The sequence below is a fragment of the Schistocerca serialis genome, chromosome 7 (assembly GCF_023864345.2).
Source record: "Schistocerca serialis cubense isolate TAMUIC-IGC-003099 chromosome 7, iqSchSeri2.2, whole genome shotgun sequence".
Classification (NCBI taxonomy): Eukaryota; Metazoa; Arthropoda; class Insecta; order Orthoptera; family Acrididae; genus Schistocerca; species Schistocerca serialis.
Genome location: NC_064644.1, coordinates 49,563,568 through 49,582,114, shown reverse-complemented (window position 1 = coordinate 49,582,114; position 18,547 = coordinate 49,563,568). Strand labels below are relative to the sequence as shown.

At 40.5% G+C, this 18,547-nt stretch overlaps 1 protein-coding gene across 1 annotated transcript in view; it reads left to right on the top strand.

Moving 5' to 3' along the window:
* LOC126412676 (signal peptidase complex subunit 3) overlaps nt 1-18,547 on the top strand; it is a 76,093-nt gene that overhangs the window by 39,008 nt on the left and 18,538 nt on the right. Inside the window, exon 3 of the mRNA XM_050082380.1 lies at nt 9,029-9,116. Within this exon, the coding sequence (XP_049938337.1) occupies nt 9,029-9,116 (88 nt within the window). The remainder of the gene's footprint in view (nt 1-9,028; nt 9,117-18,547) is intronic.

The following is an 18,547-nucleotide window of genomic DNA, read 5'->3' as shown; positions in this document are numbered from 1 at the left end:
TCTTTATCAGGAGCAAGCCGTAGAATAGCGTCCCGAACCATTGAATCAGCATAAGACTCATGATGAGTGTCCGTGACAAACTGACATTTCCTACTCAGACCGTGTAGTTCCGCCGCCCAAGCCCGGTAAGATTGATGGGGCTGTTTACGACACCGGTAGAACGCCACGCGGGCGGCAACGACGTGGGTGTTTTTTCGGTAATAGTTAGACAATAATTCACACATTTCTTGGAAGAACAGAGGCAGGTTCCCGCAGAGGGGCTAACTGAGATAGCAGCTGATAGATCCGTGGGGAAATCCAAGATAGAAATAACGACTTACACATAGGAGCGTCGACAACGCTGAAAGCCCAGAAGTGTTGCCGCAAACGCTTCTCATAATCCTCCCAGCCTTCAGCGGCCTCGTCGTAAGGAGGAAACGGAGGCGGAGAAGAGGAAGACGGATTATGAGTTAGCGACGTCGACAATGCCTGAATAGCAGCCATCAGCTGTGTTTGCTGTGCCTGAATAGCAGCCGTCAGCTGTGTTTGTTGTTCAATGAGCGCTTGCATAAGCTGTTCCATGTCGGCCCCGACACGAACACACAATGCCACAACACAGGAAAAAAAATATCTGACCTTGTCGCCAAAAAGTGTTATAACCTTTAATCACTAATAAATTGCGTGGATACACAAAGTAGGAACAATAGCGGGTTACATGCTATTCACTCTGTATCTGTCATTAGACTGCCGTGCCGTGACATGCGGCCGGTGCCGTTCATAGCCAGGTGGCGCTCCCGCGCTCGGCCGGGCTGCGGAGCGCCTCTATCGCCGTGTTCGCGTACTGACGGAGCGGCACTTTTAAATCTCGTGGCAATGTCACAACAGTATTCGTATGGGAGGATGCCATCTAAAGGAAGTAATTTTTAAAAAAATGGTAAATACCATCAATATTTTGTAAATGGCAAAGTTGTAAGGCTTCAATTACTATGAATGCAATTCCTTCATCACTTCCAATTTTATTGGATTGTAGAAATGTTCCCATTTCTCTGTGTCATCCTTTATAACAAATTCTCTCCTTCACAATAGCATGGCTCGCCTTCTCCATTAACTTCCATGCAGTGACCATCTTAAGAAAATGTGTCACTCTGGCAAACTTTGGTATTACGCCATGGACCCGACATCTCATTAAAAACTTAAAAGTTTTGTGCTCATGTAGCTTGTTGAAATTTCTTACATGTGAGGCCATCTCCTCCCCATAAAGGTGTTTGATGTGAAATTTAAAATTTTCCCAGTGAATTAAGTGTTTGAAGAGATTTCAGTATTGCAGCCGGTCATCGCAAACGTCATTCCATCGTATTTCAACTGGACACCTGCCAGTCATCTTCAGGTGAGCCATCGAAGACTGATGAAGACGTTTCGAACTCTGCCTTATATAGTGCACTGATAGTACTGCCATGCATGTGTGCGAGTCACTGTGTCAGAAGGACCACACCACCTGGTTTTGCAACAACCGCATCATGGTCACTGATGCCAACTTCAGTGTGGACATGCTCAACGAGGTCACGTCTATTTTTTGCCGTCATGAGAGAGTTTCTGAATTATCTGTTCTTGGTAGTTTCCAGAGAAGGCATTTAGTAATGTTTCACAGGATGTCTTATCATGCTCACCACTAACAAAACTATGATTTTTTCCCAATTGATTGTTGGGTGGTTAACGTCTCCATCGGTGAGTACAATATGATTAGGGAACATCTGTGCCAACCTCTGATACTGACTCTTGCCCATACAATCCCGCATGCATCTTTATTTTCGATCTCAATGAATTTGACTTTATCTACTGTGACAAATACATCACTTTCATTTCACATTAGCCTAACCTTTCGATAAACACTGAAATTTCCCCCAAAATCTCTCTGTTATCAATTTCAGGTTTCAACCAGCTTTCTGTACCTAGCTTTAAACTGTGGTACTTTGTAGTGAGTGCTTTGGCAGTTAACTAATAGGATTTTAATACTCTCACCTCTGGGGGCATTCCTAAACTTACAGTTCTAGGTCTTCTACAGCTCGCTGTTTAGCGCCCGAAAACATCAAACCACACACACACTCTTCTACAGCTGTTGTTAACTGGACTGGATGGAGAGCCACCGGATGAAAAAATAATAATAGTAATAATACCCGTGGAGGCCAGGGAAAAGAATAGACCTCCGGTATGTTCTGCCAGTCTTAAAGGCGACGAAAAGAACAAACCACTAATAATAATAATAACCCCCCCTTTTAGTGTGATTAGTTGATTCGGGACAGAACTAATGAAGCCTCGGACAAGCGCTGTTATGGTCGGGGACGACGCTTTAACCCTATGCCCGTCCACAATGGTAACGACACTGCTAGCCACACGGAAAATGATTTAAATCCAAATAGAGGTGTTTTGCAGGATATGCTTCCTGCAACCACTCTAGAAGGAGAACAAAGGCAGAGGATGAGATGGTAAGATGAAGTTAAGACACCTCGTGTTCTGTTATTACCAAGCAACAAACTTAGGAACCAACACAACTGGATGCAGATCACAAGTATACACAACATTTATTACCGGATACCCAGAATTAAAATTTTTAACAGAACAAAGACTAGCTGATCAGATCTGTGTAATAATCAAAAATAACAGGATACCCCAGTCAGAATTGGAAAACATCAAACAACAAGTACAACAAATACTAGAACAAAATAATGTGCAATCAGAAGAAGAAGAAAATACAGTAATGGACTCAAACATCCCAGAGCAAACAATCAAACAACACGCATCAATTAAACAATCAGAGGAAAACGAAATCTTAAGACAGCCACCAGAACAAGCACAAATAGAACACCGAAGTGACACAAATGTTAGATATAGAAGAAAAATTTCAGCTGACATATATAGAATACAAAGACACAAATACAGACATTAGACCATTCTTGCATAGACCACCAAATAACCTACAAGTCGAAACAACAATAACAACTATCAACACAATCATACACAACAAAATAAATGAAAATACAACTATGGAAGAGTTACAACTACTGATTTATATAGGAGCACTCACTCCACTAAATATACACACTAGGCAGAGATCAGAACCAACCAACACTCAGAAGAAACCCACAAAACCAGCATGGCAACACAGGCTACAGATCAGAATAGAAAAACTGAGAAAAGACATCGGACAGCTAACACAATTTATAAGAAATGAAATATCAGACAAAAAACGAAAAAGGTTAGGTAAAATCTCACAACAAGAAGCGATAGAGCAATTAGATGAAAAGAAGCAAAAATTACAAGCATTGGCCAAACAACTTAGAAGATACAAAAAAAGTGAAAATTGAACGAAACAAAACCAAACATTCAACACAAACCAAAAGAAATTTTACCAGACAATAGATAACACACACATTAGAATAGACACTCCACCAAACATAACAGACATGGAACACTTCTGGAGTAACATATGGTCAAACCCAGTACAACATAACAGGCATGCACAGTGGATACAAGCAGAAACAGACACATACAAGATGATACCACAAATGCCTGAAGTGATAATTTTGCAACATGAAGTCACTCAAGCAATTAATTCTACTCACAATTGGAAAGCCCCTGCAAAAGATAAAATAGCAAATTTCTGGCTAAAGAAGTTCACCTCAACACATTCAAATCTAACTAAATTATTTAACAGTTACATTGCAGACCCATACACATTCCCTGATACACTTACACATGGAATAACTTATCTGAAACCTAAAGACCAAGCAGACACAGCAAACCCAGCTAAATATCGTCCCATAACATGCCTACCAACAATATACAAAATATTAACTTCAGTCATTACACAGAATTTAATGACACATACAACACAGAACAAAATTATAAATGAAGAAAAAAAAGCTGTTGCAAAGGAGCACGAGGATGTAAAGAGCAACTGATAATAGATGCAGAGGTGACATATCAAGCTAAAACTAAACAAAGGTCGCTACACTACGCATACATTGATTACCAAAAAGCTTTTGATAGTGTACCCCACTCATGGTTATTGGAAATATACAAAGTACATCCTAAATTGATACAGTTCCTAAACATAGTAATGAAAAACTGGAAAACCACACTTAATATCCAAAAAAATTCAAATAATATCACATCACAGCCAATACAGATTAAGTGTGGAATATACCAAGGAGACTCATTAAGTCCTTTCTGGTTCTGCCTTGCTCTGAACCCACTATCCAACATGCTAAATAATACAAATTACAGATACAATATTACTGGAACATACCAACACAAAATCACACATTTGCTATACATGGATGATCTAAAACTACTGGCAGCAACAGAACAACAACTCAACCAATTACTAAAGATAACAGAAGTATTCAGCAATGATATAAATATGGCTTTTGGATCAGACAAATGTAAGAAAAATAGCATAGTCAAGGGAAAACACACTAAGCAAGAAGATTACATATTGGATAATCACAGCGACTGCATAGCAGCGATGGAAAAAACAGATGCCTATAAATATCTAGGGTACAGACAAAAAATAGGAATACATAATACAAATATTAAAGAAGAACTAAAAGAAAAATATAGACAAAGACTAACAAAAATACTGAAAACAGAATTGACAGCAAGAAACAAGACAAAAGCTATAAATACTTATGCTATACCAATATTGACCAACTCATTTGGAGTAGTGAAATGGAGTAACACAGACCTAGAAGCACTGAATACACTTACACGATCACAATGCCACAAATATAGAATACATCACATATATTCAGCAACTGAAAGATTCACATTAAGCAGAAAGGAAGGAGGAAGGGGATTTATCGACATAAAAAACCTACATTATGGACAGGTAGACAATTTAAGAAAATTCCTTCTAGAACGAGCAGAAACTAGCAAAATACACAAAGCAATCACTCATATAAATACATCGGCTACACCACTGCAATTTCATAACCACTTCTACAACCCTTTAGATCACATAACATCAACAGATACGACGAAAGTAAATTGGAAAAAGAAAACACTACATGGCAAGCACCCGTATCATCTAACACAGCCACACATCGATCAAGACGCATCCAACACATGGCTAAGAAAAGGCAATATATACAGTGAAACAGAAGGATTCATGATTGCAATACAGGATCAAACAATAAACACCAGATATTACAGCAAGCATATTATTAAAGATCCCAATACCACAACAGATAAATGCAGACTTCTCAAACAACAAATAGAAACAGTAGATCACATCACAAGCGGATGTACAATACTAGCAAATACAGAATACACCAGAAGACATGACACTGTAGCAAAAATAATACATCAACAACTCACCATACAACATAAACTAATAAAACAAGAAGTTCCCACATACAAGTATGCACCACAAAATGTACTTGAGAATGATGAATACAAATTATACTGGAACAGAACCATTATAACAGATAAAACAACACCACATAACAAACCTGACATCATACTCACCAATAAAAAGAAGAAATTAACACAACTAATCAAAATATCCATACCCAATACAACAAATATACAGAAGAAAATGGGAGAAAAAATTGATAAATACATCCAACTGGCTGAGGAAGTCAGACATGTGGCATCAGGATAAAGTTGACATCATACCAATTATACTATCAACTACAGGAGTCATACCACACAATATCCACCAGTACATCAAAGCAATACCGCTACATCCAAACGTATATATACAACTACAGAAATCTGTAATTATTGGTACATGTTCAATTACCCGAAAGTTCCTAAATGCAATGTAACATATACCGTACAGTTAAAAGGAAGTCACGCTTGATCAAGGTCCACGTCACTTTCCATTTTTAACCAGACATAACGTCTGAGAAAGAAAAGAAATAATAATTAAAATTAAAAAAAAAAAAAAAAATACCAACTTTGTGTGCAGTCCCACGTAGTCAGCTGCCTGGGTTTACAGCCCTTAACCCTATGGTGCAAGACCAGGAAGTCACAGCCTAACTTGTCGCAGAATTCTCAAAGTCTCCAATTCAATCCTTCCCCCCTTGACTCTGAACCAGTGGGCCACAATCATTGAAGAGATCTTTAATTATTTCGCAGCTGATGTAGTCTCCAAAATCAGGGATGTTATATAAATGCATAGCACTAGATAAGAAAAGACTTCAGCACTTTAGGAGGAAGAGTAGTGTCTTTTGTTTCCAAAGTAGCTGCTTTTGGTCAAAGTTACATAGTAGACCCCCCCTTGAATTTTTTGTGCTTCATGTACAACATGGTTTCTGAATAAGTGTGAGAGTTTACTATGACTTGAGTTGTTCCCAGATTTAATGAAAATTCCTGTCTCTTACTCTGTACTGTGGACTACCACTGTTCATCCACTGGAACAAAGTTACAGATAATTGTCTATGACTTGATTAAATCATTAGTTAATTCCATGTTTCTTACATTATATTTAAACCAACATAATGTGAGTGAATTGCTAATTGAACAAAAAATGTAGTTTATAATTGGCTACTTATTTGTATTCGGAATAAAACACATGATATCTAAAGGCTTAATCTACATAAGAAAAAAAAATTCTGCTGTTTTTCAGACTTTCCATTGACAGATTGGTAAGTTTTAATAGTTGTGTATTTCTCTTCTTTCTAGGCAAAAGTAATATTCATTAAAGGGAGAGTGCAGTTCTCTTTTTTCCATTCTAGAGGTAGGACAGTGTTCCATCTCTAATGGCCTCATTGTTGATAGAACATTGAAACCTGATCTTCCTTCCTGAGTTTTTTCAAACGGTTTGTAAAAATATTCAGTCAGTGCTGTTAGCTGATGAGGGAGATGCTTAAATATTTTTATGAATGTGGCCTCTGTTGTAACAGTTTTTACCTATCATTTTATATATATGAAAGCTGCTGCTGTTTGCGAATTAAGACCCATTTTCAACAAGCAGTTGAGTGATAGACTCCCACACACACATCTCTCTATCTCTCTCTCTCTCTCTCTCTCTCTCTCTCTCTCTCTTTCTCTGCCCAGTTGCCCCAGGACTAAGACTGCTGATTGCGCATTCAGATCGAGAGTGTATGAGACATAACAGCTTGTCATATAGTTGAGCAGGCAATGAAATGTAGTTTCGTAAAAGATGAGCACAACATGTTGCCGAATAGGTGCCAGTGTGCTGAGTGTGTTATATACAAGCAGAAATATTTTATCAAACCACCAGTTTCAGTTTAGTGTGGAGATTGTTGCTTGGCCTTTTGTCTTTTGTGGAACATTGTGCATTCTTTCAGTGAAATTTTAGACTGTAGGGCACAAATATTTATGGTTGGAACGCACACCTCCTTGACAAATACAGTTCAGATTCTTTCAAAATATCAATACAGCTGAACAACTCAGCCCTAAAATTATACTCATTTCATTTAACGTCAAAATACATTCAGTGTTTTCACATTAAAGAATGAAATGGGAAATATTCAGGGATGTTTGCAGGAGATTTTGAATGGATTAGATGGCCAATTACAGGACTTAAGTGAAGATCAGAATGTGGCACTGTCTCTTCTGATAACTACACCGATTCTTTAAAAGTGGACTATTCCTAGGGCTGATGTCTTCTTTGTAGGAGCGGATCTAGGGCATGCTGAAAAGTTTGGAACTAGTTGTTCCTAGGAAGTGTAAGACAATGCCCTCACACGTCAGTCCAAAGTAATTTTCAGGCAGCACATTCAGAATAATCTCAAATGAATCCCTGTCTCTGGCAACAGTTTTGATCACTTGAATCCCACTGTACAGCTGGCAAATTGATTTGTTTCCCTTTTACAATAGCGTAACCAGGGAACTAACTCGCAATAACGCCAAGTTCTCTCTAAAGTGCTTTGCTACTACAGCTCTTGATGCAGGTGGTCTATGAAAGCATTCAGTTACTATGGTTGATCTTTCTGTGATACTTAAATTACACTTTGTTACATTTGGAATCCCTAATAACCACTCCAGATATTATCGAAATCTTAACAGCAATAAATACTTGGCCACCGTTGGCTTCTAACCTATCCTTGCAATATATATTCCAATCCAAATTAAGGATTTCATTGCTATTCACATCCAGTTTCAACTAGCGTTCTGTTCCTAATACTATCTGGCCATTATTACCTTTAATAAATGATACTAATTCTGAAACCTTACCACGGATGCTCCTGCAGTTTAGAAGAAAACATCGTGTTGATCTTTTCTATTTCTGAACAGGCAGGATGAACATTCTCTAAGAATAATATGGATGATCTATATTCAATTGCGGTTTTCCTGGATTTCCTTAAATTTCTTCAGGCAGATGCTGGGATGATTCGGTTGAAAGGGTATGGCAAGTTTCTTTCTCCATGTTGTGCTTATGCTTTAACTAATATGGTCTCATTGATGAGTTGTTTAATTTGAATCTTTCATCTTTTCTTCTCTCCTCTATCCCTCCCCTCTTCTCCCATCCCAGACAAGAGACTGTTGTTCAAATAGCTAGGAATGCTGTCTTATTTGAAGTTTGCTTATTGGCAACAGTGTAATTTGCACTTAATGTTAAAGAGTTAAAAATCAACTAAAACTGAGATTCTGAATAAATACTGAAGAGAAAGGTGGACTTGAAATTTTCATACATGATTTCTTTTTTAAGGAAAGAAAGAAAGAAAGAAAGAAGAGCTCACACCCTACATTTATCAAAATCAGGTTCATAATTGTTTTGCACTTCCATTGTGCCACGTTCTTGTTACTTATTATTTCTGTAGCTGGTATACTCATGTCCTGTCTCAACCATTCTGATGTGCAGCATTTCACATTATTTAGACCAACTGCTCAGGTTGTAGACCAAACTACTGGGCTTTTATCCACACGTCTGACTGTTAGTGTTATGCTTCTGAAACATTTTTGAAACAAACTTAGTTATTATGTACTTGGTATTTGAGCTGTGCATTTGTGTTTATTGTTGTATTTGTTATAAAAATTTTGCAATGGGGAACTGATGTTTTCTTTAATAATAATTAAACTTGACAGACCTGTTCAACTGGAATGTGAAGCAGCTATTCCTGTACCTGACAGCAGAGTACACTACTCCAAATAATCAACTCAATCAGGTGTGTACTACAGAAATTTGATATTTTTATGATTGTTATTATATGCATATTGTACATAGAACAGCTTCTTGAGAAATGGTGACTATTGCTGCAGTGAAATTTACTGATTGCTTAAAAATTTGTAATTGAGCATAACTTGAATCAGAACTTTTGTGCAAGGAATAGAGTACTTTGATTCCTTATCCACTGGTCAGTTTTAATCTCTAAGGACGCTTCATTACTACTCGTACTCTGATGTAAAGCTACATTTCAGAACGGTTCACTAACTCAAAAAATGTGTTGAGTGATCTGATTTGCAATTATACTAATAAGTAACTTTAAAAATTGTATGTATATGAGGTTAGATCACTTCTCAGCAAATAGAAGAGACCTTTAAAAGTACACAGCAGCATAGCAAGGAAGATAAATTTCTTAGATTACGGATAGCTGGTACCCTAGCACCAACACTCTCTCTAGCCACCCTCTCTAGCCCCCCTCGCCCTCCCCCCCCCTCGCCCTCCCCCCCCTCGGCCCTCCCCCCCCTCGGCCCTCCCCCCCTCGGCCCTCCCCCCCCTCGGCCCTCCCCCCCCTCGGCCCTCCCCCCCCTCGGCCCTCCCCCCCTCGCCCCCCCCCCTCGGCCCTCCCCCCCCTCGCCCCCCCCCTCGGCCCTCCCCCCCCCCTCGGCCCCCCCCCTCGGCCCTCCCCCCCCATGATCGGCAGGCTGGTAAAGAAGAACTGAAAAAACTGAGGAAAACTAAATGTGCAAATATAGGACTAAATGCAAAATGGCCAAAACTATATGATGAAGTATTGAAATGGATTCAAGGACACTGTCAAAATGGCATTGGAATTAATACAAAAATGTTTTAAATACAAGCTTGTAAGCTAACACTACAGTGGAACTTACAACTTCAAGGATGGGGTTCATTGGTGACAAAACCAAAGTACCTCAGAAAATGCCACAAGAGTATGAAGAGAGAATATTATCTTCCCATTGCATTATTATTCAACATCGAAAGAAAACCAATGTGGAACTAAGCCAAATAGCAAAAATGGATGAAACTCCTCAGACATTTGATATGCAGAGTTAACAGAACTGTTGCCATGAAAGGTGCTAAAACTGTAACTATAAAAAAAATTGGACATGAAGAAGTGCACTACACTGTTTTCCTTTCATGTTGTGCTGACAGTACTAAACTTAATCCAATAATCATTTTTATGTGCAAAACAATGCCAAAACCTTCTGAAATACTGCCAGATGGTCATGTTCATGTACATGACAGGGGTTGGATGGATGAGGCAGGTATGAAAGTATGGATTAACAGATTGTGAGAAAGAAGGAAAGGTTCTTCATTGAAGAAGTCACTTCTTGTACTAGATCAGTTTAGCAGGCATTTGAAAAATTCTGTGAAAGAGAAACTGAGACAGGGAAATACAGAGCTTGCTGTTAGTCCAGGAGAACTTACTTCATGATTGCAGTGTTTTAAAGTCTCAATAAATAAACCATTTAATGTGTGTATGAGAGAAGAATGGAACAAGTGGGTGGTGAATGAAACTCAACAAAAATTGATGCTGAAGGGAGCTTTAAAATGACCTTCAAACACGTGTGTCAGTGGATAAGAGTCATGGTCTAGAGTGAGAGAAGACATCATTAAATCAAGAAGTGTGGCATAAGTAACACTCTTCATGGCAGTGAAGACCATCTTATAATATATTAAGAGGACAATCATTAATGATGAAGAGGAAGAAGGAGAAGAAAGTTCAGATGACAATTTTCAGGTATTTTAAAGGTCTGTCTAGTTTTATAAACTAAGAATTTTTTTTTTAGTCTGTCTTTGCAATCTAATAATAAAAATGGCAGAAATGTTAAGTTTTTAAAAAATGCTTAAAATTAGGGTGCACCTTATAGTCCATAGTGTCTTATAGTTCGTAAAATACGGCCAGCGCTTTTAGCGCCTGGTATAGGATGTGCCAGTGAGACTACTGTTGCAAGGCAGTCCTTAGAGCAGTTGAATGTTATTTGTATGTTTGCCATCTGTACATATTTTTGTTTCACTTGTGTATGAAGGCTTGCCAGTGTGTTTGTCAGAGGTGCCTGAATTTCCACAAGATGAGGTAAGTATCATTGTTAAAAATTCAGGATACCCGAGAACTGGTGAAGGTTGTGGTAAGTTTGTAATAGTGGCAGATGACGGATGAAATTGGCCCCGTCCGGAGTTGGTTTGATTCTCTTTTTGTTGATTGTGTCCAAGGAATATAACTTCATGCTTCTGCAATTGCAATTTGTCTTCATTGGTTGTCACACCTGCGTCATGGAGGGTAGTGAGAATGAGTTTGAGGTGACGTTTGCGACTGTGGGGATTGGTAGAGAAAATTAAAAAGGCGTCGAGATGCATGTGTTGGCAATCAGTCTTGATAAGTACTCCATTGCTAAAACACTGCCATGTCTGTGCCGCGTTTTTCAGTCCATACAATATTGCTAAGAACCCAAATAAGCCGAAGGGTGTAATAATCCGTGTTTTACTTATGTCATTTGGATACATGGGAATTTGATAATAGGCTTTGTCAGTCACACTAAAAATCAAGCTCCCACAAGTGAATGTGTGAAATCTTGAATGTTTATGATGGGTTGTTGTTGTTGTTGTTGTTGTTGTTGTTGTGGTCTTCAGTCCTGAGACTGGTTTGATGCAGCTCTCCATGCTACTCTATCCTGTGCAAGCTTTTTCATCTCCCAGTACCTACTGCAACCTACATCCTTCTGAATCTGCTTAGTGTATTCATCTCTTGGTCTCCCTCTACGATTTTTACCCTCCACGCTGCCCTCCAATACTAAATTGGTGATACCTTGATGCCTCAGAACATGTCCTACCAACCGATCCCTTCTTCTGGTCAAGTTGTGCCACAAACTTCTCTTCTCCCCAATCCTATTCAATACTTCCTCATTAGTTATGTGATCTACCCATCTAATCTTCAGCATTCTTCTGTAGCACCACATTTCAAAAGCTTCTATTCTCTTCTTGTCCAAACTATTTATCGTCCATGTTTCACTTCCATACATGGCTACACTCCATACGAATACTTTCAGAAATGACTTCCTGACACTTAAATCAATACTGGATGTTAACAAATTTCTCTTCTTCAGAAACGCTTTCCTTGCCATTGCCAGCCTACATTTTATATCCTCTCTACTTCGACCATCATCAGTTATTTTGCTCCCAAAATAGCAAAACTCCTTTACTACTTTAAGTGCCTCATTTCCTAATCTAATTCCCTCAGCATCACCCGACTTAGACTACATTCCATTATCCTTGTTTTGCTTTTGTTGATGTTCATCTTATATTCTCCTTTCAAGACACTGTCCATTCCATTCAACTGCTCTTCCAAGTCCTTTGCTGTCTCTGACAGAATTACAATGTCATCGGCGAACCTCAAAGTTTTTATTTCTTCTCCATGAATTTTAATACCTACTCCGAATTTTTCTTTTGTTTCCTTTACTGCTTGCTCAATATACAGATTGAATAACATCGGGGAGAGGCTACAACCCTGTCTTACTCCCTTCCCAACCACTGCTTCCCTTTCATGTCCCTCGATTCTTATAACTGCCATCTGGTTTCTGTACAAATTGTAAATAGCCTTTCGCTCCCTGTATTTTACCCCCGCCACCTTTAGAATTTGAAAGAGAGTATTCCAGTCAACATTGTCAAAAGCTTTCTCTAAGTCTACAAATGCTAGAAACGTAGGTTTGCCTTTCCTTAATCTATCTTCTAAGATAAGTCGTAAGGTCAGTATTGCCTCACGTGTTCCAGTGTTTCTACGGAATCCAAACTGATCTTCCCCGAGGTTGGCTTCTACTAGTTTTTCCATTCGTCTGTAAAGAATTCGTGTTAGTATTTTGCAGCTGTGACTTATTAAGCTGACAGTTCGGTAATTTTCACATCTGTCAACACCTGCTTTCTTTGGGATTGGAATTATTATATTATTCTTGAAGTCTGAGGGTATTTCGCCTGTTTCATACATCTTGCTCACCAGATGGTAGAGTTTTGTCAGGACTGGCTCTCCCACGGCCGTCAGTAGTTCCAATGGAATATTGTCTACTCCGGGGGCCTTGTTTCGACTCAGGTCTTTCAGTGCTCTGTCAAACTCTTCATGCAGTATCGTATCTCCCATTTCATCTTCATCTACATCCTCTTCCATTTCCATAATATTGTCCTCAAGTACATCGCCCTTGTATAGACCCTCTATATACTCCTTCCACCTTTCTGCTTTCCCTTCTTTGCTTAGAACTGGGTTTCCATCTGAGCTCTTGATATTCATACAAGTCGTTCTCTTATCTCCAAAGGTCTCTTTAATTTTCCTGTAGGCGGTATCTATCTTACCCCTAGTGAGATAGGCCTCTACATCCTTACATTTGTCCTCTAGCCATCGCTGCTTAGCCATTTTGCACTTCCTGTCGATCTCATTTTTGAGACATTTGTATTCATTTTGGCCTGTTTCTCTTACTGCATTTTTGTATTTTCTCCTTTCATCAATTAAATTCAATATTTCTTCTGTTACCCAAGGATTTCTACTAGCCCTCGTCTTTTTACCTACTTGATCCTCTGCTGCCTTCACTACTTCATCCCTCAAAGCTACCCATTCTTCTTCTACTGTATTTATTTCCCCCATTCCTGTCAATTGCTCCCTTATGCTCTCCCTGAATCTCTGTACAACCTCTGGTTCTTTTAGTTTATCCAGGTCCCATCTCCTTAAATTCCCACCTTTTTGCAGTTTCTTCAGTTTTAATCTACAGGTCATAACCACTAGATTGTGGTCAGAGTCCACATCTGCCCCTGGAAATGTCTTGCAATTTAAAACCTGGTTCCTAAATCTCTGTCTTACCATTATATAATCTATCTGATACCTTTTAGTATCTCCAGGGTTCTTCCATGTATACAACCTTCTTTCATGATTCTTAAACCAAGTGTTAGTTATGATTATGTTGTGCTCTGTGCAAAATTCTACCAGGCGGCTTCCTCTTTCATTTCTGTCCCCCAATCCATATTCACCTACTATGTTTCCTTCTCTCCCTTTTCCTACACTCGAATTCCAGTCACCCATGACTATTAAATTTTCGTCTCCCTTCACAATCTGAATAATTTCTTTTATTTCATCATACATTTCTTCAATTTCTTCGTCATCTGCAGAGCTAGTTGGCATATACACTTGTACTACTGTAGTAGGTGTGGGCTTCGTATCTATCTTGGCCACAATAATGCATTCACTATGCTGTTTGTAGTAGCTTACCCACATTCTTATTTTCCTATTCATTATTAAACCTACTCCTGCATTCCCCCTATTTGATTTTGTGTTTATAACCCTGTAGTCACCTGACCAGAAGTCTTGTTCCTCCTGCCACCGAACTTCACTAATTCCCACTATATCTAACTTCAACCTATCCATTTCCCTTTTTCAACTTTCTAACCTACCTGCCCGATTAAGGGATCTGACATTCCACGCTCCGATCCGTAGAACGCCAGTTTTCTTTCTCCTGATAACGACGTCCTCTTGAGTAGTCCCCGCCCGGAGATCCGAATGGGGGACTATTTTACCTCCGGAATATTTTACCCAAGAGGACGCCATCATCATGTAATCATACAGTAAAGCTGCATGCCCTCGGGAAAAATTACGGCTGTAGTTTCCCCTTGCTTTCAGCCGTTCGCAGTACCAGCACAGCAAGGCCGTTGTGATTATTGTTACAAGGCCAGATCAGTCAATCATCCAGACTGTTGCCCTTGCAACTACTGAAAAGGCTGCTGCCCCTCTTCAGGAACCACACGTTTGTCTGGCCTCTCAACAGATACCCCTCCGTTGTGGTTGCACCTACGGTACGGCTATCTGTATCGCTGAGGCATGCAAGCCTCCCCACCAACGGCAAGGTCCATGGTTCATGGGGGGGTTATGATGGGATAATTGTTGTGGAACATGCAGGAATTAAGAAACCTGTAGTCTGCATAGTCTCGTGGAACTAACTTCTTTTTCTAATTTTACGGGAAATTCCTAAGTGCTGTTCAATGGATGGACTATGCCTGCTTGCAACATTTCATCTGTTGCTATCTAAGCTACCTGGGGATGAGCTGGTGCGAGGTGTCATACCTTGTGGCGAGTGGATGAACCAGAGGTCGTGTTGATGCAGTGCATTGTGCCATTTCTAATAGTGCATTGGTAGAGTCTTAACTCGTCGTGAGTTGGGCAAGGAGTCTAATTCAATTGTCAAAGTACAGGTTGCGAGGCAGATAGTGCTGTGGTTGACCTGTTTAGAGTGTTGGCTAGACACAGTGTGTTATGGTGTGTTACGATGTAGACTGGATGCAGCTGTGGGATGTGACTGTCCAGTGAAGGTGTGGCTTCATGTTCTGATGCCACTGTGGTGTAGGACATTTCTCAGAGCTGGTCACTTGCATACACAAGTGCAAGGGACATTTCATTTATTTGCCGAAGCAGGTCGTCGCTGGCACTGCAAAGTCACTAAATTGATGTACATCTGGTGGAGTCGTTCTTGGATTGTGTTGATCGTTTGTATGGTTGTAAAACACTCATGTAGAAATGGGCCAGTGTTGGCCAAGTTTGTGACGTAGATCGCAGATGAGCATGAGCATTAGTTCACAGTCCTTGTGAGATTGGGGCAAAAAAAACCAGGATGGATTGTCATGTGACATGATGGAATAAAGCACCAGGTAAGATGAGAGGCTGAATTTGTGAAGAAAGCTGACCCCTTTCATTGGTTCAGACATGTCAGTTAAGTAAAATGTCCAACTGTGACATAGCTCATCCTTATCTTGTCTGGCTAGCTCCACAGTGCCATGCAAGCAGATGCTGGCACTGTTAGCTGCATGTAGTTGTAGTCACAGGTTTTCAGCATGTGGTTCAAACATTAGATGAGGTGCAGTGTGCATATGACACTGTGTTGATAAGAAAGTGCATGTCTGTGGAATGGTCCTAGATAGATATAGAGATCTTTAGTGAGAAATAACTGTGGTACAAGAGAGACGTCTAGGTGTTGCGGCATGAACTGGTGCGCCAGTTGCAGCTGATGATAGTCACTTGGGTATGAGCAAGGTTGCCAACAGTTTCAGGTGGCTACACCGTACTGCACATGGTACAACCAGTGTTGTAGTCTGGGGGAGGTAAGATCAGCTGGCACAGCATTTACTGTGGACAATGACGTTCTGTGCACAGTCTGCAATTTGGTGCTTGTAGAGGGGCCCATGATGTTAGCTTCACATGAAGTCTGGTTATGTTGAGATGGTTTGGCTTTCATGCTGGCCGACCAGGTGACAACGACAGGTGTGTCCAGGTTGCTGTGCGGCATGTGCTTACCAGTGAATGCAATCTGTCCACTAGGGTCTGTCTCTTATGGGTGGTGTCTTCCAACACATGCGTAGTAATTGTGAGCTGTAGAGGCGGAAGTTTGATGATCTGTAATGCCCAGCAGGCTGGATATGGCATTAACATGGAGTCCATCAGCAAACATAAACAGCATCGTAGCTACGGAGGAGATCCCTCTGAGCTGCGGGTTGTAGGTCACCTGTCGCACTTGCTGCCCAAGGGTGTGAGCAATCCATTGTAGCAATGCTGCTTTTGCAGCATCTTACTTATTATGTGCCAGAGGGATAAGGTAATGTCACTGATTAATTCTGTGAGTTCTGCAAAAAGGAGATCAACATTACAAATTTTGAGTCATTGTTTACAATACCTAACAAAACGAATATGCACATTGCCATGGCAAACCATAATGTCACTTGATCAGACATGAAAGACGGGAGTTTAGGATGTGGTGCAGCTCTACACTCTCCTGTGAAGCAGGTGAATAAGGTAGCTAACCCATTGCAATAAATGGCGGTTTTGCAGCAGGTTGGCTATCATTTTTATCTGTTATTCTGTAACTGTTGTTAAAGTGCAGCCATGTTCAAAATATTGATGTGATGTGAAGTCTGATAAGAGTTGTACTTGCTGAGCCAGATAGTTAAGTATGACTGATAACTAAGCCGTCATTCACAGTGCAAGTAGAGTTGGGAATACGGTGTCAGCATTGCACAGTGGTTGTGCTGTAAAGCATGTGCATCAAATATTGGTGATTGTGGCACAGTAGACACTGAAGATACTGTTGGCACAATATTCGTTTGCACAAAAACTGGACTTGGATTGCCCTTAATGCTGGTCGACAAGGGGTTGGCATGTAAGTTCACTAATAAAAACTCCAATTGTGGTAGTTGTTGAGTCACAGTCAGTGTGTCTTGTTTTGATGAGTTTGGAGCAAAAAAAAAAAAAAAGTTAATGAAGTGCAATAAAGTGGTGCAAGACAGTATTTTGCAATTAACTTGGCATCCATTGCTGTAGTCATTGCCAGTGTAGAGGTCTTCCTATATTTACTGGAAGCGAACACCAGTGACAATTGCACCCAAGTATTTAAAGTTAAAAATTTATTTCTCACCACACATTACAAACCCCCCCCCCCCCCATATCTCTCTCTCTCTCTCTCTCTCTCTCTCTCTCTCTCTCTCTCTCTCTCTCTCTCTCTCTCTCAACTGCTTGTACAAAGCACAGAGGCTCCAAGCCTCCTCTCGTCTGCATTGCTCAGCAATCTTCTTTGCCTTAATATCACCACAACTGTCACCACATACATGATGATGGTTTCTGTTCTTTCGGACATGTCTGAAAGAACAGATGCCATTGGTGATCTTGCAGCTCTCGAAGAATGAAATTATAGTGAAATCCAGACCTTTAGCTGCTTACAGGCATTGTTAGATATAAACAGGGACAGTTGAAAATGTGTGCCCCGACTGGGACTCAAACCCGGGATTTCCTGCTTACATGGCAGATGCTCCATCTGACTGAGCCACTGAGGACACAGACTCCCTAAGGGGCTCACGGTCCTTTCGTGAGTACATGCGTGGCAATCATGAGACCCCAAGATATTGCAGCCTTCCTTCCTTCCCCAGGCTGCATTTCTTTTCCCTTCCCCTCCTTTCCTGTCCTTCCTCCTCTCCCTAGTCCTAGTTTATGTTGGCCCCGCTACCCTCCTGGTTATGTTGGCTTTGTGATTTGGTTTTGTTCCATGATTACCTCATCCTTTTGGCACTCTCTGGTCACCCTCTGGGGTTTGCTCTCCATTACTAAATTTCTATTCCGTAGTGTGAGCCATTTGGGGAAGAGCAACTTACCTAGTGCCTCCGGCGTGTGCCCTCTTAGGTCCTTCCATATTTTTCTTCACATCGTTGTCTGATGCTAGAAAACACAGTGCTTCTGATACCTGAGCTGTGACCACCTCATGTAAGCCTAGGAGTGGTTGCTTGTCATCCTGGAACATCGGAACTCCCAGCAATGGCCGCCGTGCCAGACGGCCCTTGCTATGGCTGGCTGGCACCCGTGGGGAGAGCCCCTGATCGGAGTGGGTGGTATCATGGCGGATGCTA